At 42.2% G+C, this 27,212-nt stretch overlaps 1 protein-coding gene across 2 annotated transcripts in view; it reads left to right on the top strand.

Annotated features, from left to right (window-relative positions):
• LOC140484768 (wings apart-like protein homolog) overlaps window positions 1-27,212 on the top strand; it is a 212,149-nt gene that overhangs the window by 4,471 nt on the left and 180,466 nt on the right. For both annotated transcript variants that reach the window (XM_072583591.1, XM_072583592.1), the window contains one exon: window positions 171-700. In XM_072583591.1, the coding sequence (XP_072439692.1) occupies window positions 193-700 (508 nt within the window). In that variant the 5' untranslated portion in view covers window positions 171-192. The remainder of the gene's footprint in view (window positions 1-170; window positions 701-27,212) is intronic.

Genomic DNA, 27,212 nt, shown 5'->3' with positions numbered 1-27,212 from the left:
GGAAATGCACAGTACACTGTAGGTCCAAGCATTTATTTGGGTCTAGCCCAAAAATGGGACTTTCTGAACCTGTAAAGTCAAATTATTGTACTACTTAAATGACATAAAATTAGAATGGAAGATCTAGCTGTATGTAATTTTAAAAATTTGTTTGAATTTTGTATTGGCAGGGAATATGAAAGAGGTGTCAACATGACATCAAGATATGGGAAAACCTACAGTAAGAAAGGGAGTGCGAGCAACTCTAAGTTTGATGAAGTGTTTTCTGGTAAGCGAGCAAAAATAAGCACGAAATGGGGGGAAAGCACTTTCAAGGCTCAGCTGAGCCAGAAGAGACCCAACCTCAAACCAGAGCCAATGGAACAGCCTAAACGGCAGAAGCTAGAAGATGAACAGTTGGAAGATCCTTTTGGGTTCGACAGTGACGATGACTCTCTCCCTGTGTCATCCCGGAATCCAATTTCAAACAAAGGGCCTCCGTCGACAGAGCCTTTGAAACTGGGGGATGGGGACAATGCAGCTTCACTGCTTGAGGTCAACAGTGTGGTTAATCGACCTGTCAGCAGGGATGCAATTATGTGCAGCAAGTTGGCACCATTGGGTGATGTTCTGCATGAAAAAGGTGCATGCAGTGCTCTGGCCTTGTCTTCAGTGTTCCCAGAGGAAATACCAGAATCTGACAGCAACTTGAACTATCTGGGTGAGTCTGTTTTCTGTTTCACCTCTTTCTACTCAATAAGTAGAATGTGTTACAATTGCACACAATATTAAAACTGGCCTGAATGAAAAAGGAAGTCTTTCAATCTTATTTGGTCTTGGTGGCAGAATTGGGAGTGAGCTGGTTCAGTCTGAGGGTGGTGGGTACAGGTATGCCCTCAATCTTAGGAACAAACTTCTAGGATTTCTACCTAGTGGCACTGAAGGAACAGTGATGTATTTCCAAGTCAGGATGGTGGATATGTTGGATGGAGTCCCAGGTTGTTGTGTTACCATGAACCTGCACCTCTTGTCCTGCTGATAGAATTGTTGGCAGGTTTGGAAGTTGCCTTTGGAGATGCTTTGGGTTACACCTTGTGTATGGTCTATGTTACAAACAAAAATCACAAACAAGTAGGCTGCTCTAGGGATTATCTGATCTAAGTCTTCAAGATATTAACAGGGTAGATAAAGATAAACTATTTCTTCTGAAATTATAAAGCCATGGGTCATGGTCTCTGAATTAGTGCCAGACAATTTCGAAGAGATGTTAGGAAGCACTTCTACACACAAAGGATGGTAGATATTTAGAATTATCTTCAACAAATGGCAGTGGATCATGTGTTAATTTTATAAGGCAAGGACTGTGTGGTGCTCATTGTTACTGATGCTGTCATGAACAGATGCATCTGCAGGTTGGTAGGGATGAGGTCAAGTGTTTCTTCCTCTTGGTGGGTCCCTCAGACTAGCAGCTCTGTCGTTTAGGACCTGACCAGCTCGATCAGTAGTGCTGCTGCCAAGCCACCTTTTGGTGGTGGACATTGAAATTCCCCTCCCAAAATATAATTTGTGCCCTTGTCACCCTTGTGTGCTTTCTCCAACATCTGTTTAACACAGAGTACTGTTGTGGTTCTGTTCGCCGAGCTGGGAATTTGTATCAACAAACACATCGACCTGGACCCAATATACCAGCCACTGCAGCGGACAGCTGGAACTGACAACCGGAAGCGGCAGAGACAAGCCACTATAAATGCCGGAGGAAACATCACAGAAGCGCTTCACAGGAGGCTCCCAAGCACTGAGGCTGTCACCTAGACAGGGGACAAAACGTTTGCAAGACAAATTCCCAGCTCGGCGAACAGAACCACAACAACGAGCACCCGAGCTATAAATCTTCTCCCAAGCTTTGAACCGAGTACTGATTTATTAGCTGAGGGAGAATGTTACGTAATCAGCATGAGGTCTTCGTACTCATGTTTGACCTGAAGCCATAAGTTTCATGGTGTCCAGAGTCAATATTGAGTCACAGGGGACTCCTTCCAACTGTGTATCACTGTCGCCACACCTGGTGGGACAGGACTTGCAGAGATGGTGATGGTGTCTGGGTCATGGTCATATTCACGGAATCATCCCGTACAATGTCAGGCTGTTGCTTCACTAGTCTGTGAGACCGCTCTTCCAAGTTTGGCACTAACCCCAGATATTAGGAAGGAGGCTGTTTTTGCCATTGTCTTTTCTGGTGCCTAGGTCTATGCCAGGTGATCTGTCTGGTTTCATTTCTTCAAGACTTTGTAGCAATTGGTATAACTGGCTTGCTCGGCAGTTTTACAGGCCAACTGAATGTAAAACATTGCTGTGGGCGAAGATGGCAGGTTTCCTTCATTGAAGGAAATTAGTAAACCAGATCGGTTTTTCTGACAATCAACTATGATTTCATGGTCTTCAGTAGATTCTTAATTCAAGCTTTCATTGATTTAGTTCAAATTCCATCATCTGTGGTAGCATTCGAACCTGGATCCCGGAACATTAGCTGAGTTTCTGAATTAATAGTCAAGTGATAAGTCTAGACCATTGCCTCCCTGATGTTACTATTGATTGTAGTTTCGCCAGGGCTACTGAATGCCACGCAATCAAGTTTGGCCTTCATATCAAGTGTAGTGACTCTCCCCATACCTGTGGAATCCACCTCTTGTCCATTTTCTGACCAGGGATCAATGTTGTTGTTGGAGTGTTAAGGTCCATAGACATTTCAGTCTCCATTCCTCCAACCATTTCTTGATATCAAGTTTGTATGTACTCCTGGGACTGCTGAAGGAAACTGAGGGGGATCATTCATTCAGCACTTCTGATTGAAGATTGTTGCAAATGCTTCAGCGTCATCTTTTTGCAGTGATGTTCTGTGCTTCCCAAGCATTGTGGATGGGGATACTTGGGGAGCTGAGTCCTCCAGTAAGTTGTTTAATTGCCCGTCACCGTCCATAACTAGATATATCAGAACTGCCAAATTAGATTTGAGTAATCTGAAGTTGGTTATGGAATTGTTTATTCCTGTCTATCACTTTCTGATTATGTTTGGTATGGTACTCCTGTTTTATAACCTGTGGTAAAGCTTCTGGCATGCTCGCCATCAATTCTTCATTGAGTCAGAGTTGATTTCTTAGCTTGATAGTGATTATACAGTGTGGCTTATACCAGGCCTTGAGGTTGCACACTTGCTGGCACGCAATCAGGTGGTGGCTGACAGTGCCTTGTGGATACCCAGTCTTGAGCTATTAGATCTGGGCAAAATCTATCCCATTTAGCAGTCATAGTGCCACACAACTGCATGGAGAGTATGTGGGACTTTCGGGCAGGACTTCTTTTGCCAAATTGGTTGTACGGTGGTCGTTAATATCAATGCTGTCATATAGCTATATGTCTGCAGTAGGCAGATTAAGGATGTGCTAACTGTTTTTCTCTTTTGCTTATCTTGCTATTTGCTGTAGACCCAGTCCTGGAGTTACTTGCTTTGGGGATGTCACAATCTGTTGTTGTTGAACCACTCTTGCTGATGGAGATTGAAGTTCCCAATCCAGAGGATGTTTTGTGCCCTTGACATCCTCCATGCTTGCTCTTGGTGGTCTTTAATATGGAGATGAGGAAGTGGATAGTTAGTCAGAGGCTTACCTATCTTTAATCTGAGGCCATGGAGGTCTGATGTCAATGTTGAGGACTCCAGGGTAGCTTCTACCTGACCACATGCCATCTCTGCATTTGTCCTGCTTGTGGTTCAGGACATAGCCAGGATTGATGATGATTCTGGGGCATTGCTGTTGTTTATGGTGCCTTAGTTGATGCCATGTGGTGTGTAAAATTTTGTTTTTGAGACATTTTTAGCTAAGTGGCTTGCTAAGCTATTTCAGAGGGCAATTGAGAATTCAGTACATTGTGGTGTCACATTTTAGGTCAGACCAGTTAACTATTCCTCTCCTAAAGGATGCATGAAACAGGTTTTGAAGATGAATGACAATGGTGTCATCATTAGATATTTCATTCCAGATTTGTGTTGAATTCCAATTTCCCTATTTCAGTGGTAGGATTTGACTCCATGTTCCCAGAGCAGGGCCTGGGTTTTTGATTACTAGTCCAGCAACTATGTCGCTAGGTCATTGCCTCCCATCAGATGCTATGGAGTTATTATTCTTAACCGGTTCCATAATTTCATTACAAGTCAATGTTTTAAAGAAATCAAGAATTTGATTTTGTTCGAGTTAGGTATGCCTGCCTGTCAGATAGTTATTCCATTCATCTATGGCTGCTGTCCTAAGTGAAACAATCAATCCACCTTGAGCCTGTGTTGTGATGGTTTACAATTTCAAATCTTTATGCGTTCATAGATTTTGAGAATGCAGCATTTTGTTAATCTGTTGTGGCTATGGTTAAGTGCTATTTCAGTGGAATCTGTTTATGATAAAGTTCAGTTGACCAGCGATGGTTATTATACAACTTGTATGATTTTGGTTCTTGTCAAATACGCAAAACTGCATATGGGTCCTCCTTCAGTAGAAGACTCTGTATAAGGCAATTTTTTAACTAACCTCTGTCCTGCAAGTACACCAAATAAGTTTTAAAGAAAAGTTAGAAACTGCTGAAAAAACTCAACAGGTCTGGTAGTATCCGTGGAAAGAAAACAGTTCATATTTTATTTAGTGACACTCCTTCAGAGCACAATAAGAATTTACTTAGTTTCTCTACCAGTGTCATTGGTTCATTGGTCAAGTTGTGTGATCTCCAGTAAGCTGTAATTTTGCTGGTCTTTTTACTTTGAGCTGGTACTTTCAGACACCACATGTTTTTTGTGGTGGTCACTGTCTTATTGGAGTTTCCTATTGCTTGTTAAGGGAGACTATTTATCCTGCCTGTAACTGATGCAAATAGATTTGTCATTGCAATTTCAGCAATTAACATACAGAATTTTGAAAATATCAGATTATATCTGCAAGAGCCTTGCTTCACCTCAAAATTGAGAGTTAGAGCTTAGAAACAGGAATAGGCCATTCGGATCCTCCAGTCTGTTCCCCCGTTAATGATCATGGCTGATATATGGCCTAACTCCTATTCTTGCCTTTGGCCCATATCCCTTAACACCTTTGCTTAACAAAACAGTTTTAAGTTAACAACTGTTCCAGCATCCATTGTCATTTGTTGAAAAGAATTTCAAATATCTGTTGCCCTCTGAGTGTAGAAGTGCTTCCAAACATTTTTCCTGAATGGCCCTAATTGTGAGACCATTTCCCCCTAGTTTTAAAGTCCCCAAGCAGTGCAAATAGTTTATCTGCCATGTCTTTTCCTGAAGACCTTGAGCAGATGGTCCTTAACCATCTAACTTCTTGAGAAAACAGGAATAATTTGTATAATTTCTCCTTATAATATAACCCCTGAAGTACAGGTATTCAGTTGATTTTGACAGTCTGAATCTTAGAAGACTGTATGGCTTTGTATGGTGCTGCTTATTTGGACAGCCTTGAGGAATTGATGGGCAACCACTGACCAAAGGAAGAGTTGTGAGAATCTGGAGTATTAGTTTAAAGAAGTGTTTAGAGCTGAAGAAATTTAATGGGGCTGAAAGCAGCGTTCTAAAGAAGGTAATGATGATAATAGAGGATGTGTTCATTTATCATTTGAAAATTCTGTAGATTTTAGCGTCCCATCAGGTTGGAGGGTGGTAAATGTAAACTTTTTTAAACAAAATGGGTGGGAGGAAGGAGACTGGGCATTACAGTCTGGTTAGCCTGACATCAGTAGTCATTAAGGATGGTTTTATGAAAGGGCCATAATGCTTGACAAACCTATTTGAATTTTTTGAAGATATAGGTAGTAAAATAGATGAGCAAATCGAGGATTGTGAAACCAAAAGAGAAAATGCTGGAAAATCTCAGCAGGTCTGGCAGCAGCTGTAAGGAGAGAAAAGAGCTGACGTTTTGAGTCTAATTGACCCTTTGCCAAAACTCTTTGACAAAAATTTTGTCAAGTATTGTGTGTTTATCAGGCTCAAGCACCCTCCTGGACAGTGCATTCCATACCCTCGCCACCCTCTGGGTGATAACATTTTCCTCTCGACCTCTGTCTTTAATTTTAAAGTGTGACCCCTTGTTCTTGACTAAGAGGCACAGCTGCATGAACACCCTGACCATGCCTGTCATAATATTACACATCTTCATCAAGTTCCCGCTCAACCTTCTCTGCTGCAAAGAAAACAACCAAGCTTATCCATCCTGTCTTCATAGCAAAAGCACTCTATCCCAGGCAACATTCTGGTGGATCTCCTCTCCACCCCAATCCTGTGCAATCCCATCCTTCCTATAGTATGATGACAGGAGCTTCACACAGTGCTTCTGCTGTGGCTTAACCAAAGATCTGGGTGGCTTCAATTTAACCTTCCTGCTCTTATCTGTCAGAAATGATATAAAAAGCTCTTCAGTATACATTTCGAGAAATCTGCCCCCCTCTAAACTCTCTATACAATGATTATTTTAATTAATATTGGAGTCGTTGAAATCACTAATATTGCTATTTTTATATGCCTTACTAGAAGGCTCTTCACATTATATATAAGCTATTTGAATGAGGGAATCAAATGTAATATTTACAAGTTTGCTAGCTACTCAAAACTGTGGGAGAGTGGTGATGAGGACATTTATAGACTTTTGTGATTTAGCTGAATGAGTGGGAAAATGTGGCTGATGCAGCATTATATAGCTGATAAGTTGTCCATTTTGGTAAGGAAAACACAGTGGCAGAATATAGTGTAAACATCAGGATGAAGGGTCCTGCCCCAAAACATTGACTCTGCTACTCCTCAAATGCTGCCTGACCTGATGTGCTTTTTCCACCGCCACACTATGTACTCTGACTCTCTAGCATCTGTAGTCATAATTATCTCCTATTCACTGGAGCTTCGAAGCGTGAGTGGGGATCTCATTGAGAAATATAAAATTCTGTCAAGGCTGGATAAACTGGATGCAGACATGGCAGTTCCCCAGGCCAGTTGGTTCAGAACAAGGGATCACAGTCTTGGTATGCACAGTCAGTCATTTGAGATTGAAATGGGAGAAATCACTTAACTCCAGGGATCGTGAACCTGTAGAAGTCTCTACAGCCGAGAGCTGTGGAAGCCAGGCTGATAAATGAATAAATATATTTTGGGATAAAATGGATTTTGAGAAGCTAAACTTGTCAAGGAATATGGGGATAGAAAACAGGATTATGGTTTTGGGATAGAGGATCAGCATGATCATGTTTAATACCAGAGAGGACTTGGTGGCCGGAATGGCCTACTCCTGTTCCTATTTTCTAAGTTTCTCTGTATGACCAGGAATTTTAAACATTTTGGTGAGAAAGGTGTATGGATTTGGAATTGGACTGAGGGGATGGTTTTAAATTGCCTTGTGAATGGACTATTGGTGCTCTATGTGTATGTTATATGTGTAAAACTGCTCCAGTGCTGTTTTATGAAAAGTTCTACAGGCAGGGTGTAAAGCATGGATGGTTTTATTTTATTTGATGAAATCAGGAATGTGAGAAAACTGTACATTGACAGCTTTATAAGTGCTTTGCAGGAATGGAATTATTTGAAGGATAATTGGGAACCTGGGAGTGAAATCAGTGTGCTCTGCACTTGAAGCTTACAAAATATTGTGTGGCAGCTTCTGCATCACGTATAACTAGATGTAATGCTAACTCCAGGCATTGATTGGCCTGATAGTCCTGAGCAGCAAACATTCCTTTCACCAGTGTTCAAAGAAAAATTGCTGTCTTGGGAAGGATGCTGAGAAGGTTGAAGATTCTTTACTTTGAAATGGTAGAAATGTGAGGACTGATTAAATTAGTTTTACAATGACAAAAAATTTATGATTAATTGTGAGTTCTATTGCAAATCCGAATGTTTAAATATTGTGACTAAGTTACATTCTGAGTTCGCCATCCCATTGGGTTAGTGAAATGTAAACCTAAATAGATATCATGGATTTTTTTTCTAGAACTGGGACCGTACGCTGCCTCAGTGCCAGGGACCAGGATTCAATTCCCATCTTGGGCAACTGTCTGTGTAGAGTTTGCACATTCTTCCCATGTCTGTATGGGCTTCTTCCGGGTGCTCTGGTTTATTCCCACAGTCCAAAAATGTGCAGGTTAGGGTGGACTGGCCATGCTAAATTACCTCTAGTGCAAGGTGCATTAGCCAGGGGTAAATATAGGGTAGGGGAATGTGTCAGGATGACTTACTCATCAGAGGGTCAGTGTGGGCTTGTTTCCATTCTGTAGGGAATCCAATCTAACCAGATTGGAGTAGTGTCAATAAGGAACAAAATACTGCTCAAGGGTGAATAGGGTACTTTGCTTCAATCTATGGAGAATGAGTACTGGTGAGAACGTGTATAGGGTATAAGCAGGCAGGGAAAAGAGTTAAGTTCTGAGTTTTATGAAGCAAGAGGTTCAGCTGAGCATGACTCAGATTAGTTAAGAACTTGCAGTTAACAATTGGGTGCTGGAGGCAAAGGTAACCAAGGTGCAAAAGCATTCATTATGTAGAGCCATTTAACAGTATTGGAAGCATTCGTATGTAAGGTCAGTGTAACGAGGTGAAAAGTAGTCGTATGTGAAGCCAGTTAAGGTTAAGAACATTCATTGTGTAATGATCACCCAATCAATATGTATGTTGCCTTATCTGGATGCTCCTTCCTCTAAAATAATTATATAATTCGTCAAGGAACTACTATTCCAGAGAAGACCACTTGCTCGCGCTCGCTCTCTCGCGCGCTCCCCCCCCACCTTCAGGACTCAAGATAAAGATAGAGATAAAACTCTACTGAGTCTGAGTGGTTTGCTTTGACGTGGTGGGGGGGGGGGGGGGGGGGGAGGTACAGGGGGGGAACAGGACAACGCTATCATACAGAAATTTGTTACGTAACTGTAGTTGCTGTATTGCAGCTAATAGCTTACAGGCAAAACATCTTTGTGTTCTGCTGATCTTTCAAGCCACCCATTGCATCGCTGAATCTGCTGAGTGCTGGTTCCATGTAAAGTGTCTTTATCAGCTGATGCTGCATTTGACAGGCTTAGTAACCTCTTCTGTGTTGCTGTTCAGCTTCTATTTGTGTGTTGTATTCTGTCATTTGGAAAACTATGAAATGTAGTGCATTGATTGTGCTATAGGACACGATGCCACAGGGTTAATAGGTGAGTAATTTGAATCTCTTTTTTTTTTTAAAACAGCAGAAGGGAAAGCTATTCATATATACAGATAATATGCGAATGTGCATCAAAATATGATATCAAACAGTCATGTGGTAAATTTGTATCTCCACTAACAGGGAATAGTATCTCTTTCTTCCTTCACATGCAAACAGGTGTTTAAATATGTGAAATATAACCTGTTCAACTCAACCAGCTGATGCTTCTGTTCATCCTCAGGCTTGTTTATTGTCCCTTCATCTACCACCTACCTCATACTGAGCATTGTGGCAGAAACTGGGTCAATCACTAGCCCAAACAATTGGCTGTCTGAAGACGTTTCTCTCACTTTAGTTCTACTTTTAACCTCTGAATTTGAGCCCCCTTTTTCCTGACTCAACTGCAAATTGAAACTGTAGAAAGTTGCAAACAGTCAAAAACTCAAGTAACAAGGAGTAACGGCTAATCTGTTTTATTGGAAGTTGGCCCAGAAATGGGAATAACTCTGAAAGATCCCACGTTAGCATTTGCAAAGGTGCAGTTGCACTCCATCATGGTGGAAACCTGGGGAGGAAAGCTTACTTGTGAAGGGATTTTAGGAAAGCTTCTGCAGCTGAGTTAGATGGAATGAATAAGAGACTAAGCAAGTTAAGGAGGGAGTTTGGAAGATGGCAATAACTGGTAAAGGAAGAGAAAGGCAAGGTGCTGAAGACCTGAGTTAGAAAGGTGCAGAGGAGGAGGCAATAGCCAAATAGCCAGACCATCAACCCGGGATTTGCTGGTTTGCAATACAGAGTGATGCTGAATGTATGTGAACCATTCCCCTACCAGCTGAGATATCGGGGGGGCAAACACTCCACTGGTTGGAAATGAACTTTCCACTGGAATCATACCAGGCACATGATTGTGGTTGTTAGAGATCAGTGATCTCTGCAGGAGTTCCTTAGGGTAATGTTCCAGACCCAACCTTCAAACGTGTCAGAAGTGGAGATGGTCACCAATGATTGTACATCATTCAGTATAATTTGGGACTGCTCAGATATTGAAGCAGTCCGTATCCAAATGCAACCAAACTTGGGCAATATTGGGGAGACAGGCCGGCTACTTGCGGAACGTTTCAGAGAACACCTCTGGGACACCCGGACCAACCAACCCAACCACCCCGTAGCTCAACACTTCAACTCACCCTCCCACTCCACCAAGGACATGCAGGTCCTTGGACTCCTTCATCGCCAGACCATAGCAACATGACGGTTGGAGGAAGAGCGCCTCATCTTCCGCCTAGGAACCCTCCAACCACAAGGGATGAACTCAGATTTCTCCAGTTTCCTCATTTCCCCTCCCCCCACCTTGTCTCAGTCAAATCCCTCGAACTCAGCACCGCCTTCCTAACCTGCAATCTTCTTCCTGACCTCTCCGCCCCCACCCCACTCCGGCCTATCACCCTCACCTTGACCTCCTTCCACCTATCGCATTTCCAACACCCCTCCCCCAAGTCCCTCCTCCCTACCTTTTATCTTAGCCTGCTGGACACACTTTCCTCATTCCTGAAGAAGGGCTTATGCCCGAAACGTCGATTCGCCTGCTCCTTGGATGCTGCCTGACCTGTGCTTTTCCAGCAACACATTTTCAAACCTGGGCAATATCCAAGCTTGGGCTGACAAATAACAATCGTGCCTCACAAATCCAGGCAATGACCACCTCCAAAAAGAGACCATCTGCCCAATGTTACTATCATTGAAATCCTCACTTTTAACATTCTGGAGCTCGATTGATCAGAAGCTGTATTGGACTGTTCATATAAATAAAGGAGCTACAGAAATAGAACAGAGGCTAGGCACACTGCAACAAGTAATTCAGCTGATTCATTAACTACAAAGTCGAGATTAGTGTGGTGCTAAAAAAGCACAGCAGGTCAGGCACCATCTGGGGAGCAGGAAGATCAAAGTTTCTGGCAAAGGCCGTTTCTCAGGAATGAGGCTGGGAGCCTCTGGGATGGCAAGATTAATGGGAAAGGAGTTGGGCTGGGGAGAAGGTAGGTGGGGATGAAGGTGATAGGTCAGAGAGGAGGGTGAAGCAGATAGGTGGGAAGGAAGGTTGACGGGTGGGACAGGTCATGAATGGTGCTGAGGGGGACCATTATCTATGTCCGTCATCTTTTATAGTTCTCTATAGACATTTTAGGACAGCACACAGCACTCCAGATGAGGCCTCACTAACGTCTTGTACAGCTTCAACGTTATATCCCAACTCTTGTACTTGAAGGTCTGAGCGATGAAGGCAAATGTCCTAAATGCCACCTGAACCACCCTGTCTCGCTGTAACGCAAATTATCAAACAATAATGTACCTAAACCCTCTTCAACACTACCCAGGGCCCAATCATTAATTGTACCAGTCCTGACTTTGTTTTACCAAAATGCAATATTGAAGGGTGGGACAGGCTTACGGGGTGTTATGACCTCCTCCTATCTTTGTTTTCAAGTGGCATTCAGAGCATAGCAGCAAAATAAAACTGGGGAAATTGAGTGTTGTCTTTTTCATGAGTACCTCCTGCAAAGAGTTTATTACCATGTGGATTTTGTTTTCATCAAAAGGAGTTGTGATTCACTTTACTTTTAAAAGGTCAAATCATCTTTGGAAAAGCACTGCTCTTTGGAGAGGTGATTTGTTAACTTTTGTTAGACAAATGGATAGAAGGGACATTCGGCTACAGGTTGCCTAGCTACAGCTTTTGTACGGAGTTTGTTTTGCTCCAAATAGTTACAATTGAAATGCGACCTCTAAGAAAATCTGTAGCAAAGACAGCACTTCCCCTCTCCCTGTTTTGTGCACAAGCTTGAAATCTAAATACTGAATTTCATATGCTTGGTTCAGTTTGTATTTGGTAGCCATTTCTTGGCAGTCCTGTTTATGAATGCACAGTATCGGTGAAGTCAATTGAGTGTGGGAGTGTGTGTGTCTGGGGTGGGGGGGGGGGGGGGTTGAGTGTCAGAGAGAGAGAGAGAGAGAGTGAAGTAGTCTAAGTCTGTGAGAGGATGCATCTGGAACTGTGTGTGTATAGTGCAATGGTGGTCATGCACCCAAGCTCCTGGTTGTGGCCCTCCCTATGGGTACGGAACTTAGCTTTCAGCCTCTGCTCGGCCACTTTTCGCTGCTGCCTGTCCCAAAATTTATCTTGGGAGGATGGTCACCCAAAGGTCCGAGGTCAAATGTCCTTAACTGAGGTTCTCTCTAACCAGTCTCCCAGTAACATTTTACTGAAGTCCATATAGATAATGTCCACCACTCTGCCCTCATTAATCCTCTTTGTTACTTTTTCAAAAGACTCAATCAAGTTTGAGAGACATGATTTCCCCCACACACACAGCCACGCTGACTCTCCCTACTTAGTCCTTGCCTTTCCAAATAAGTGTAAATCCTGTGCCTCAGGATTCCTCAACAACTTGCCCACCACTGACATCAGGCTCGCCGGTGTATTGTTCCCTGGCTTTTCCTTACCACCTTCCTTAAATAATGGGATGGGGGTGGTGGAGTGGTGGGGTCAACAATACATCCTAATAAGGTGACCATCCCTTTTCTTATTTCTCAGTTCCACCAAAATAACTTCCCTGGATGTATTCCTGGGAATATCCTCTCTCCGTACAGCTGTAATGCTATCCCTAATCAAAAACACCACTCCACCTCCCCTCTCTTGCCTATGTTTCTATCCTTCCTATGGTATTTGTATCCCGGGACATTAAGCTGCCAGTCTGGTTCCCACCCCCACCCCAAGCCATGTTTCTGTATTTGCTACGATATGCCAGTGCCATGTTCCTAACTGTGCCATGATCCTAACCATGTCCTAAGTTCATCTGCCTTCCCTGTTTGGCCTCTTGCATTGTCCAGCGATGTAGGTCAAGTTACCTCCAACTGATTTTGGGAAACTGAACTAATTGACTTGTAATTGATAGACAGTTCTTTTTAGAATGGTTACACCATAGAGTGTGGAAAGCATCTCTTTTTGTCAATACCTTGCCTTTCTTACTTTCTTGCAGATAATTCACCAATTCCCTTTCTTCAATTCATGACCACTTTAGAACATGTAAGGACAAGGGAATATTTAATAGTAGGATAGTCAGGGTGTACTCCCTTCCTTCCCCTTCATCACCTCTCTTCCCTTCCTCCATTGCCCCTCTTGTTTTCCCCCCCCCTCCCCCTTTCGCACCCCAGCCTCTCCTTCATCCTCCCCGCCCCCTTCCCTATTTGATGCCACACTTGGTTGAATGTCTCCTGCATGTTGAGCAATCACACTCGCGACTAGCCTGTTGGGAGGCAAAGGAAGTGTATTTTTCATTGCATTATTACTGAAGCAGCAGTCCAGGTCCAAATGCAGTAAGACATGTATAAAATCTAGGTCAGGGTTAATAAATGTCAAATAATATTCATGCCTTATCAACAGCAGGTATTGATTGTCTCCAGTAGAAGAGAATGTAATCATCATTTCCTGGCTTTAAATGGCATTTTTTTAAGTGACCTTTAATCTTGGTGTCTGGATTATGCCAATGAGGTTGGGATATACGGTTAAAAATCAACTAGATTGTATGGGCGACAGAGTTTGTATGGAGCAGTTAGATTGGCGGATCTGTCACTTGAAGGAGATTAATAAACAAGTTTATATGACAATCTGTACTTTTAGTGGCCATTTTCTGATGTTTTCCTCTGAAGTACCTGGTTTATTCAATTTCTCAATTGACCATGTTGCATTTGAACATTTTTGTTAGTTCAGTGTCGCAACTACTAGGTTTCTGCACCCTCGATCTGTACTCTGCAATCTCAGAAACCTGCAAACAGTAATATCAGAACTCTTTGTTGTGAATAAAACTTGTGATTCAATACTAAAAGCAGGAAGTTTATGAAACCTATACAACACCTCGTCTCACCTGTTCTAATTGGATAGTCTTGGGTACTGCAGAGGTTGCTGACAGTTAAGGCATACGTATATTAAGGTGCTGTTGCCACATGTGACATGATAATTGCTAACTAATTTACATTGTGTTAGAAATATCTAGACGAATTTCTAATCACCCTCTTCAGAGATATTATTACGCATCATCCTTCACTAGATAACACTGTGCTGTCTCAAACTGGTAGTTAAACAGTAGCCAATAGCATTTGTGCCACCCAAGTGTCAGGCAGTAACTATCTCCGACAAGATAATCCAACCATTTCTCTTTGATATGGGAATTCCTATTGCTAAAATTTCCACAGTCAGCATATTGGGGTCATCATTGACTGGCAACTGATCTGGACTAGCCAGATAGTCCAGATCAGAATTCTGACATGAATAACTGGCCTTCTGATTCTCCAAAGGCTATCCACCATCTGCAAGGCACAGCTCTTGATGGCACTCTCCACTTGCCTGGATGTGGTCAGAGCAGTAGATGTTGTTTACTTGGACTTTAGTAAAGCCAAAGTGGTTAGCACTGCTGCCTTACAGCTCCAAGGACCTGGGTTCAATTCCAGCCTCTGGTGACTGTGTGGAGTTTGCCCATTCTCCCCATGTCTATGTGGGTTTCCTCCGAGTGCTCCGGTTCCCTCCCACAATCCAAAGGTGTGCAGGTTAGGTGAAATGTCCATGCTAAATTTCCCATAATGTTCAGGGATGTGTAGGCTAGGTGCATTGGTCAAGGGTAAGGATAATCGGGTAGAGGAATGGGTCTGGGTAGGTTGCTGTTCGGAGTGTCGATGTGGACTTGTTGGGCCGAAGGGCCTGTTTCCACACTCTAGGGATTCTATAATCTCAATGGCAGAATAATGTGTGAAAGGACATTGCAGCAATATTTAATAAATGAATATACATGCCTTTATTCAGAATATATTCAATATATGTTGGTCACAATATTAGCACATTCTTATATTTTTGAGGTCTAATTTGAATATAATTGGCACTGTGGTGAACATCATCCGTGAAGTTTACTTTGCAACTTACTGCCCAGATTTAGATTAATCACCAATAGTGGAGGAGGTTGTGGGAGGACTACCAGTAGGGAAGTATTGCTGTAATTGTACAGAGCTTTGGTGAGTTCAGATGTGGAGCTCTCTGCCGTTTGTTGGTGTAACTGTTACATTGGAAGAGGTGTAGCAACAGTTCACAAGATTGGATGTGAGAAATGAGAGTTGTCCAATGGTGACTGGTTGAGTAAATTGGATCTATGGTGTCAAGGTGTGAAGAATGAACAATTCTATCGAGGCATACATATTTTGAAAGGGCTTGAGGGGGTGCTCACAGAGATTTTTCCTTAAGGGGGAGTCCGGAATTTAGCAAACCCCCTTTTAGGCATGAGCTGAGAAGAAATTTCTCAAGTCAGAGGATGATGAACCTTTGGAGTTCTCTACCCCAGAGGATAGTGGATGTTCAATTATGAACTGCATTTAAGACTGAGACAGGTGTTTAGCACATTGGGCATTTGGGAGATGGGTACTGTCTTAATTCCACTTTGATCGTGTTGGATGGTGGAGCCGTCTTGGGGGACTGAATGGTGTACTTCTATTCCTTTACCAGTTTCGGAATAGTATTTTTGCTATATCTTTTTGGGAACTATGTATGTAGTTTTTTTTCTTTGTTAGCTGCTATTTGGGTCTTCATTCTTAGCTGCAGGAGTGGATTTTATTTTCCTTTACAGATTGGGAGTGTGCATTAACTTTACTTATTTTTAACTGCTTAGTGTAACAATACCATTCCTGTTGGCTAGGATAATGAGATTGAAGTTTTTTTAAACAATTCATTCATGAATATGTGGTTTGTCAGCTGAACCAGCACTTATTTCCTATCTCTTACTGAAAGCATAAACAATAGGCTGAATTGCCATTTCTGTAATTCCCATGTCTCGATCCTTTCATGGAAACAAGGAGACACAGATTTAATGTATTGACAAAAGAAGCAAAAGTGATATAAGGAAATATTTTATCATACGCCAAGCTGTTAAAGTCTGGGAAGCACTGCCTGAGTATGTATGGTATCGACATATTCAATTAAGGCACTCAAAAGAAACCACCTGATGAAGCAGCAGTGTTCCAAAAGCTAGTGCTTCCAATTAAACCTGTTGGACAATAACCTGGTGTTTTTTTAACTCAAAAGAAGGTTAGGCTGTTTGAAAAAGAACATCCTGCAGGGTTAGGAGAGAAGGCTAGGGAATGACATTATGAAATATAAATAGTAGTGCAGGCCAGAGACTAGGAATTCTTTTGCAATGAACAAGTCAGGAGAGTGATTGAATAGTTCCTATTTGCCTGGATAAGTGCAACTCCAGCAACACTCAAGCTTTATTCAGGACAAAGCAGCCCACTTGATTTGAGAACGAATATAGGATATAAGCATACAGGGAAAGAGTTAAGTTCTGAGTTTTGTGAAACAAGAGGTTCAGCTGAGCATGACTCAGATCAGCTAAGAACTTAGTTAACAATGGGGTGCTGGAGGCAAGGGTAATTTGTTAACAAGGTGAAAAGGCATTCATGTAGAGCCATTTAACAATATTGGAAGCATTCACCATATGAGGTTGGTTTAACATAGTGAAAAGTATTCATTATGTGAAATCACTTATTCATTGTGTAACACTAAATGGCTTAATCTGAACTACTGTTATTTGCTGATTGTAACGATCACCCAGTCAAAATGTCTGTTGCGTTATCTGGATGCTCCTCCCTGTAAAATGACTATATAGTTCATTTGAGCAATTGCTGTTCCAGAGAAGACCATGGGCTCATGTCTCTGTGCACATGGGCGATTGTTCTCTCTCCCTCCAGGGCCCAGAATAAAGATGGAGGTAAAACTACACTGTCTCTGACCGTTTTGCTTTGACTGAAGGGGTAAACGGGATGACAGATTGGTACCAGATCAATATTTGTACCTTCCCATCACAACTGCTGCCAAGTTGCACTAGTGTATACCGCACTGTTTAAATTCATGGAGCTTCTTAGAACAATATCTTCCAATCAGCTGCAGCCTAGAAAGTCAAAGGAAGTAGATGCTTGGGAACATTACCTACAAATTCCTCTATTAGCCATTCGCCATCCTGTCTTGCTGATTCTTCACTTTTGCTGAGTCAAAATCCTGGCAGTCCTCCCAGCTATTTACATGGTAGCGGTTGAAGGAGGCTGCTCAACACTGCCTTTTTGAGATTAACTAGCGATGGGCAATAAATGCTTGCCGAGCTCGCAATGCTGACATCTGAATTCTGTTAATGAAATCTATTTGTGATATTGTTTTGTTTTATTCTTCCTGTCAGAACAAATAATTTCATATTTTCCCATGCTGTACTTCATCTGCCAGACTTTCATTCGCTCATTCAACGGTTTATATTAGATTGCACCTTTTTACTTTCTCTCCACAACATATTTTCCTACCTATTTCTGTGTCATCAAATTTAGATACTAGGCTGTAGTTATCCCCGTCTAAGTCACTGATATAAATTTTAAAATGTTGAGGCCCCAGTGGCACTCCACTAATCATTCTGTCAATCAGAAAAATAGGCATTTATGCATACTTCATTTTCTGCTGGCCAGCCAATATTCCATCAGTGGTTGGATGTTATCCCCAATAACGTAAGCTTTTACTTTTGTTGTACCTTGCCAAATGCTTTCTGGAAAATGCCGTACATCGACAGGTTCCACTTTGTCAGTATAGCATATTATTTTCCACAGGTTTGGATAAACACTTTCAAAAAACCATGTTGATTGTTCCTGATTACTTTGAATTTTTGGGAATATCCACTGTAGCCGCCTCAATAATAGATTCTAGCGCTTTTACCTCGATAGATGTTAAACTAATTTGTCGGCAGTTTGTGATCTCTGCCCTTCCCTCCTTGAATAAATGGGTTATGTTTGCTGCTCTCCAATCTGGTGGATACTTCCAGGATCTTGTAAGTTTTGGAAAATTAATACCAGTGCACTTGTGACCTTCCTTGAGTACTAAAGGAAGTGACCCAGAAATTATTGGTTGCATTGCCAATGACGTGAAGATTAAGACCAAATGACGTGAAGATTAAGACCATAAGACATAGGAGTGGAAGTAAGGCCATTCGGCCCATCGAGTCCACTCCGCCATTCAATCATGGCTGATGCGCATTTCAGCTCCACTTACCAGCGTTCTCCCGGTAGCCCTTAATTCCTCTAGACAACAAGAATCTATCAATCTCGGCCTTGAAGACATTTAGCGTCCCGGCTTCCACTGCACTCCGTGGCAATGAATTCCACAGGCCCACCACTCTCTGGCTGAAGAAATGTCTCCGCATTTCTGTTCTGAAATGACCCCCTCTAATTCTAAGGCTGTGTCCACGGGTCCTAGTCTCCTCGCCTAACAGAAACAATTTCCTAGCATCCACCTTTTCCAAGCCATGTATTATTTTGTACGTCTCTATTAAGTCTCCCCTTAATCTTCTAAACTCCAACGAATACAATCCCAGTATCCTCAGCCGTTCCTCATATGCGAGACCTGTCATTCCAGGGATCATCCGTGTGAATCTCCGCTGGACATGTTCCAGTGCCAGTATGTCCTTCCTGAGGTGTGGGGACCAATAGGTCAGGTTGTTCAGTGAAGACAAAGGTCTTGAGTTACAGGAACGTATAAACAGATTGGTTAAACAGGCAGATCAATGGCAGGTGGAATTTAACCCTGATTTGTGAGAGATAATGGTCTATGGAAGACATAACAACACGAGAATATCCATGAATGGTAGGACACTAGGAAGCTGAGTATCAGCAGGATCTGTAGGTGCTTGTCCACAGATTCCAGAACGTGGCAGGACAGGTTAATTTAAAAAGGCATATTAGATACTTGCCTTTATCAAGTAACTATCACCTGATGAAGGAGCGTCGCTCCGAAAGCTAGTGTGCTTCCAATTAAACCTGTTGGCCTATAACCTGGTGTTGTGTGATTTTTAACTTTGTACACCCTAGTCCAACACCGGCTTCTCTAAATCATGCCTTTATCAAGCGTGGCATGGATTCTAAGAGCAGGGAGGCAATGTTGGACGTGTGTGGAATTTTATTTAAGACACAGTTGGAGTATTGCGGGCAATACTAGTCATTGCGCTTTAGGAAAGATGTGATTACACGGAAGGCGGTGCAGCAGAAATTCACCAGAACCTTGCCTTTGATGAAGTGCTTTAGCTATGAAGAGAGGCTGGTTAAACTTGGGTTGTTTTCTTTGGAGTAGAGAAGGTTGATGGGGAACCTGATAGAGGTGTATAAGATTGAGGGACCTGGACAGGGTGGATAGAAATCAGCTAATCCTCTTAGTTGAAAGGTTAATAACAAGTGAGTATAATTTTAAGGTGAAATGCAGTTGGTTATGAGTGGAGTTGAGAATCATTTTTTTTCAGAGGGTGGGTTGGGGTCTGGAATGTATTGATTGTAAGGGTAATTGAATTGAATCACTTTTTTTTTAGATTAGAATACATTACAGTGTGGAAACAGGCCCTTCGGTCCAACAAGTCCACACCGACCCGCTGAAGCGCGACCCACCCAGACCCATACACTTACCCCTTACCTAACACTATGGGTAATTTAGCATGGCCAATTCACCTGGCCTGCACATCTTTGGACTGTGGGAGGAAACCGGAGCACCCGGAGGAAACCCACGCAGACACGGGGAGAATGTGCAAACTCCACACAGCCAGTCGCCTGAGCCGGGAATTGAACCCAGGTCTCTGGCGCTGTGAGGCGGCAGTGCTAACCACTGCCACCGTGCTGCCCACAGTATAAAGTACAGTGAAACATTTATACTGTTGCCATTCATTGGTGACATACTCTTGAACTTAAGTTGGACTACATTTTTTAAAAATTTTCTTTGTCTACCACCACAATCCCACTTCAAGCTGGGCAGGTAGCCTCTCAAGCTTCAAAAAGTACTTGGATGAACACTTAGAGTCAGAGTTGTCATAACATTCCAGGCTGTGGGTCTAGTGTGGGTTTAGCATAGTTTTGGCTGTACATAATCAATGGGCTGAAAAGCCTCCTGGAGTGTAACTCTGAACATTTTCCAAAAGTATACAGATGCTGGAGTATTTCCTACAGATGGACGTATAACAAATGTAATCCCACTATTTAAAGAGAGAAGGAAAGAAAAGCAGAAAAACAAACTGGTTAGACTAGTGGGCACATGCTTGAGTCTGTTCTAAAAGACATGAAAACAGGATGTTTGTAACTCGTGAATGGGATTGGACCAAGCCAGCCTGGGTTTGTGAAAGGCAAATTATGTTTAATAAACCTAATGGAGATTTTTCAGGGTGGGGCTATTAGAATAGCTACGGCTGAACTAGTGGATGTGGTGCATTTGAATTTTTAGGAGGTCGATCATTAGAGGTTAGTGGTCAAAATTAACACGTGGCATTGGGGGTAATTTATTGGCTTGGGTTGGGAATTGGTTTGCAGACAAGAAACAGATTGGGAATCAGTGAATCTTGTTCTGAGTGTTAGGCAGTGACAAATGGGGTGTCACAAGGTAAAAGGCTTGGACCTTATTCATAATATATAAAAATGAACTGGATGAGGGGGAAGCATTTGAAATAATTTCAGGTTTGTTGATGGTGCAACTGGATTGGATTTGGCATCCTGAGGTAGATGCATGGAGGCTTTAGGGGAATTTTAACAAGTTGAATGAGTGGACAAACATATGTCAGATACAGTACAACATGGTTAAATGTGAAGTTATATACTTACATTTCACTTCCATTTTTCAAAGTGATTACATGTTAGTAATTATGGAAATGCACAGGAATCCGGTTCTCTGCATACACCGGTCTTACGGGCTGGTGCCGTAAACATTGGGAAAGCAAATAATATATTTGCTTTCATTGCAAAAGGACTCTAGATCAGAAGTAAGGATGACTTACTGCACTTATACAGGGCATTGGTGAGACCATACCTGTGCAGATTTTGCCTCTTTAGTTATGCATAGGGCATACATATCGCCAGCTGACAGGCAAATATTGCCCATCTTTAGTTGCACTCGAGAAGGTGGTGGTGAGCTGCCTTCTTGAACTGCTGCAATCAGTGTGCTGTATGTTGACCCACTGTTCACTCAGGGCTTGGAATTCCAGGATTTTGACCCAGTGGCCTACCTAAGAAAGGATATAGCTCTCATAGAGGGAATGCAGCAAAAGTTCACAAGGGTGATTGTTGAGGTTGATAGGACTGTCGTATGAGGAGAGATTGATATGATTAGGCCTGCTTTGACTAGAATTTAGTGATGTGGGCTGGGGCAGGATCTGATCTAAATACATGAAAATTCTCACAGGGCTGGATAGATGAGATGTAGGGACTGTTGTCCTGGTTTAAGGAGTCTAGAACTTAGTGGGTGGCACGGTGGCACAGTGGTCAGCACCAGAGACCCGGGTTGAATTTCAGCCTCAGGCGACTGACTGTGTGGGGTTTGCACATTCTCCCTGTGTCTGCGTGGGCTTCCTCTGGGTGCTCCGGTTTCCTCCCACAGTCCAAAAATGTGCAGATTAGGTGATTTGGCCATGCTAAATTGCCCGTAGTGTTAGGTGAAGGGGTAAATGTAGGGGAATGGGTCTGGGTGGGTTGCGCTTCGGCGGGTCACTGTGGACTTGTTAGGCCAAAGGGCCTGTTTCCACACTGTAAGTAATCTAATCTAAACTAAACTGTGGCCATGGTCTCAAGATACTGGATAGGCTGTTCAGGATATAGATGAGGAAAGGATATTGAACCTGTGGAATTAGAAAGCTGTGGAGACTAAGTTGCTGAATATATTCAAAAAAGAGATATGGTTATATATTTTTAAAACATCAGAGTCCTAGGGTAATAGAGCATGGAAACAAATTGGTCTATTCTGTCCATGGTGCCCACTCACCTAGTTTGAATTGCCCACATTTGGTCCATACTCCTAAACCCTTCTCATCTACATATCTATTCAAATGTGTTTTCAGCTGTTGCTATTGTACCTGCCTCTGAGAATGTGTATAAGTTACAAACTGGTACGGAAAGAGTTAAGTTCTGAGTTTTGTGAAACAAAAGGTTCAGCTAGCATGTCTTGGATCAGATAAAGATTTGCAGTTAACAAGCGTGGAGGGTGCTGGAGGCAAGGGTAATGGGTTAACAAGTTGGAAAAGCATTTACTATGCAGAGCCATTTCACAATATGAAGAAGCATTCAGTATGTAAAGTCAGTTAACAAGGTGAAAAGAATTCATTGTGAAGCCTGTTAACAAAGTTAAAATGATTCATTGTATAACGACAGATGGTTTAATCTTTTACTATTGGTAGTCACTGTGACGGTCACCCAATCAATATGTCTGTTGCCTTATCTGGATGCTCCTCCCTGCAAATGACTATTTAATTCATTAAGAAACTGCTGTTTGAAAGAAGACAGAGACATGGACGACCGATCTCTCTCCCTCCAGGGTCTGGAATCAAAACTGAGGTAAAGCTATACTGTGCTTCTGAGCGTTTTGCTTCGACTGAGGCAATAGCGGGACGACAGTACCTCAACCACTTTTTCTGGCAGTCCATTTCGCGTGCACACCACTCTCTGTATGAAGAAGTTGCCCCTCAGGTCCTCCTTCATTCTTTCTCCTCTTACTGTAAACCAATGTCCTCTGATGTTTAATTCCCTGTCCCTAGGAAAAAGACTATATATGCATTCATCTTATTTGTGCTCCTCATGATTTTATACACTTCAATAAGGACACCATGCTAAATGCCTTCACCACCCTGTCTACCTGTGATGCTGCTTTCTAAGAACTATGTACTCGTGCTCCTAGCTCCCTCTGATCATCAACACTCTTCATTTACTGTATAAGTTCTACTTTGATTCAACATCTCGCACTTATCTGTATTGAATTAAATTTACCAATCCTCAGCGCCTCCCTCATCTGATCAAGATCTCTCTAATTTTTGATAATCTTCCTCACTGTCAAGGATACCTCCAAATTTTATTATCTGTAAGCTTACTAATCATACCATGTACATTCACATCCAGATCATTTATGTAAATAATAAATAACAAAGGTCCCAGCACCGACCCTTGTAGCACACCACTAGTCGCAGGTCTCCAGTCCAAGGAACAATCTTCAACCATCACTCTTTGCTTCCTACTATCGAGCCAATTTTGCATCCAGTTAGCTAGCGCTCCCTGGATCCCATGTGACCTAACCTTCCTTACAGCCTGTGGGCATATGGCATTGTGATAGAAGGATCAGCTATGCTCTTTTTGAATGGTGGAGCAGGGTCAAAGCGCTGATTGGTCATCGCGTTTGTGTTAACTTCGGGGGAAATTGTGATGTCCTTGTAACGTCCACCATTTTCTCAAGACTGCACGCATGCACAGTTGTACCGATGATCCATTAGCATCAATTGGTGTCGCCCACTGCAGCATTGATCATTGGTTTAGAAGTCCTGTCAGGCAAAGACCTTCGAAGTCCATAAGAAAGTTAAAGGGAATGCTGGTAATGCCATTGGACTAGTAATCCAGAGACCCAGACATTACTTTTCAGATTGGTTTTCAACTCACTGGCGAGTTGTATAACTGTTGAGTCTGTCTTTTCTGCACCATGTAATCTTCTAGTACTGGATGTAGATTTGCTCGCTGAGCTGTAAGGTTTATTTCCAGATGTTTCATCACCCTACTAGGTAACATCTTCAGTGAGCCTCTTGGCGAAGCACTGCTGATGATTCCTGCTTTCTATTTATATGTTTGGGTTTCTTTGGGTTGGTGATGTCACTTCCTGTGGTAATATCATTTCCTGTTCTTTTTCTCAGGGGGTGGTAAATGGGGTGCAAGTCAGTGTTTGTTGATAGAGTCCTGGTTGGAATGCCATGATTCTAGGAATTCCTGTGCATGTCTCTGTTTGGCTTGTCCTAGGTTGGATGTGTTGTCCCAGTCAAAGTGGTGTCCTTTCTTATCTGTATGTAAGGATACTAGTGTCTAAACAAAATTAATGTAATTTACAGAATACCGTGCAAGAACTGTAACAAAAATCTACATCAGACAAACAGGCAGAAAACTATCCACCAGGATACATGAACATCAACTAGCCACAAAATGACATGACCCTCTCTCACTCTTATCCTTACATACAGATAAGAACTGATATCACTTTGACTGGGATAACACATCCATCCTAGGACAAGCCACACAGAAGAATGCACGGGAATTCCAAGAAGCATGGTATTCCAACCGGAACTCTTATCAATAAACACATTAACTTGCACCACATTTACCACCCCCTGAGAAAAAGAAAAGGAAATGACATTACCACAGGAAGTGACATCACCATCCCAAACACATAAATAGAAAGCAGGAATCATCAGTGCTTTGCCCAGAGGCCCACTTAAGATGTTACCTAGTAGGGTGATGGAATGTCTAGAAATGAACCTTCCAGCTCAGTGAGCAAACCTGCATGCAGAACCGCAGCCTGGCTACAAATCTTCTAACACTGTACTTAAATGAGGAACTGCCTTTCACTAGTGTTGTGCGATGCTAGTGTAAAATTGTCAAATTAATTTCTGGTAGACTGCTCAATGGGACATTTTAAATTTTGCCCTACTAGTTGGAGAATGTATGTGTTAATTTCTGGGTGTTTTATGCAGGATGTGAATGTGTTGGAGAGTAAAGTGAAGATTTTAGAATAATCCTGGAGTGAGAAACTTCAGTTAAGAGGATTCAGTTAAGAAGTTCAGTCTGTTTACCTGGGAGAGGAAAGGCTAAGAGGAGATTTGTTCGAGATTCCAAAGCCATGAGAAGCCTGGACAGAGTAGATAGAGAGAAACTATTCCCACTCTCAAATGGATCAAGAATCCAAGGGTCCACTTCTTTTTTTCAAAAGAAACAAATACAAGGTGAGAAAAAGCTTTTTCACATAATGGTTGGGTCTGAAATGCACTGCTTGGAAATGTGGTGGAAGTAGGTTCAATTCATACAATCAAGAGGGCTTCGTTTCTATTGAAATAAGCATCCAGCGTGCAAATTAACAGAAAATGGAAGTTGGTTGGCTTTAAGTTAAGATGCGGAGCTTTTGTCCGAAACATCGATTTCGAAGCTCCTTGGATGCTGCCTGAACTGCTGTGCTCTTCCAGCACCACTAATCCAGAATTTAAGTTAAGATGCTCAGAGCTAATGCAGACACAGTGGGCTGAATGGTTTCATTCTACACCACGATTCCATGATCTTTTGTTGTACTGTTGGAGGAATAGTTGGTGTTTATTAATGAGTACTGCATCACATCACACCATGTTGGTTTGAATCTGATTCCTTCCCTTATTCTGATACAGCTATCAAGTTGAAATGTTAACTCTTACCTCCCTCCATGATTGCTGGATCTACAGTATTTTCAGGCTACATTTCTCATGGCTGGTAGTCTGGGGACTACTTGTTTTGTGACCATACTAACCAAAAGTATACCATGTATATAAAGTGAGGGAGAAAGGCAGCTGTGACTTGGAACTTAGTTGGTGAGTAACAAAGCAAGTAAAATACCGAGCTGACGTATGTAGTGGGAGGTAATATGTGAACAGTGACGCAGCTCATTTCGTCTGCAGGATGAGTGATTTCAGGAAATGAATACTTCTTTGACTCCTGTGTCCCCTTGTATTTGTGATAGCTGTTGGTGCATTGCTGCACTCAGTTTTTCAAGATTATACAGCCAAGAAAATTACTTCTAATGGAGCAACAAGCTGCTTACAGTCTAATAGATTTCAACACGAGCTTATAATGAGAAAGTCTAACTGTTGAAAGGAAATGGGATTTATTTCTGCTTCTTGACTTAGATTGGGTAGGCTACACAAAGACGACTTATTTTAACTGTTTTGAGGACTAAAGTTTGCAATGAGAACTGTCTTGATTCTAAAATAAAAAATGATTCTGGATCTGATTGGGGTGGCTGGACTGTTAACGCTGTTCTTCTCCTCCCAGGTGCTGCCAGACTTGCTGAGTTTCACCCATTTTTTGTATTTGTAGACTTGTTTCTAAGTTTCCAAAAACATGAGGAAAATCAGACTGCTCGATTGTCCTAAAAGGAGCTTGGTCGGAAGATTAACTACTCCAGCATATGTTTTTGAATTGTTAGCTGCTTTTGACTTTGTTACAGGTGGTTGTGCCATACCGTGCAATGTCAAATGAGGGATAAGTTAGAAAATACAGAATTTGTCATTGGGCTCCCTTGAGCACAAAGGAAGTACTATTTAGTGTGTTGTGCCAGCAATCAGCCTTTCATCCCTTTATTTCTGATTCTCTCCTGTTTGGGAGTGATGTACTGTTCATGGTTTCTGGTCCTGGAAAAAACTCCAATATAAGAAATAAAAGTAGACAGGAAGTAAAAGGTTATGTGTATTTACTTTGTAAATTACTGCCATGTTTGTAGGATATTTTGAATTGCATTTTTTTTTTTGCAATGCTGTTTTGATCTTTAGGAGATAAAGATTTCTGCTTACAAGTTGACATGCAGTTGGAATTGTCATTACACTCCTGATTGAAAACATCCATAATGCTCAAAACACAATTACTGTGGCATCGCAGCTACTGTTTGCTCCTGTATTTGTGTTGTCAAGCCATTACTCTACTCTAGGGTTTCTTAAAATGGGGATTGCAGGTTGGGATTCCAGAAAAGCTTGAGAGCTCCACAACACGCTGATTTAAAATAAAGTTGCTGGAGCACCGTCTTTTCGAACAAAAAGACAGTGCTATTTTCTGGGTCAGTAGATTGTGAAGGAGCAAAGCTGGCCTTTAGAGTGATATGCTCTTCCTGTTGGATGTGGGACTTTACAGAGTGTTTTCATGTACCTGACGATTATGTCGGCAGGAAGTGTCTTTGGTTGTGAATTCTGTCAGATCGCATGGATTGGTTAGAGCAGCAGTTGGAGGCAATAAGGAATTTACAAGAGCTAGGGTGTGTGATGGATGGCAGTTATAGGGAGGGGTAGGCAGGGAGTGCAGGAGTCTTCTGTAGCTGTCCCTGTTTCAAACAAGTCTGCTGTTTTGGAAAATGTGATGGACTCTCAGGGGAATGTGGCACGAACAGCCGAGTTTCTG

Source organism: Chiloscyllium punctatum, chromosome 13 (assembly GCF_047496795.1).
Source record: "Chiloscyllium punctatum isolate Juve2018m chromosome 13, sChiPun1.3, whole genome shotgun sequence".
Lineage (NCBI taxonomy): Eukaryota > Metazoa > Chordata > Chondrichthyes > Orectolobiformes > Hemiscylliidae > Chiloscyllium > Chiloscyllium punctatum.
Note: the sequence above shows the minus strand (reverse complement) of the source record. Positions and strands in the feature narration are given on the sequence as shown.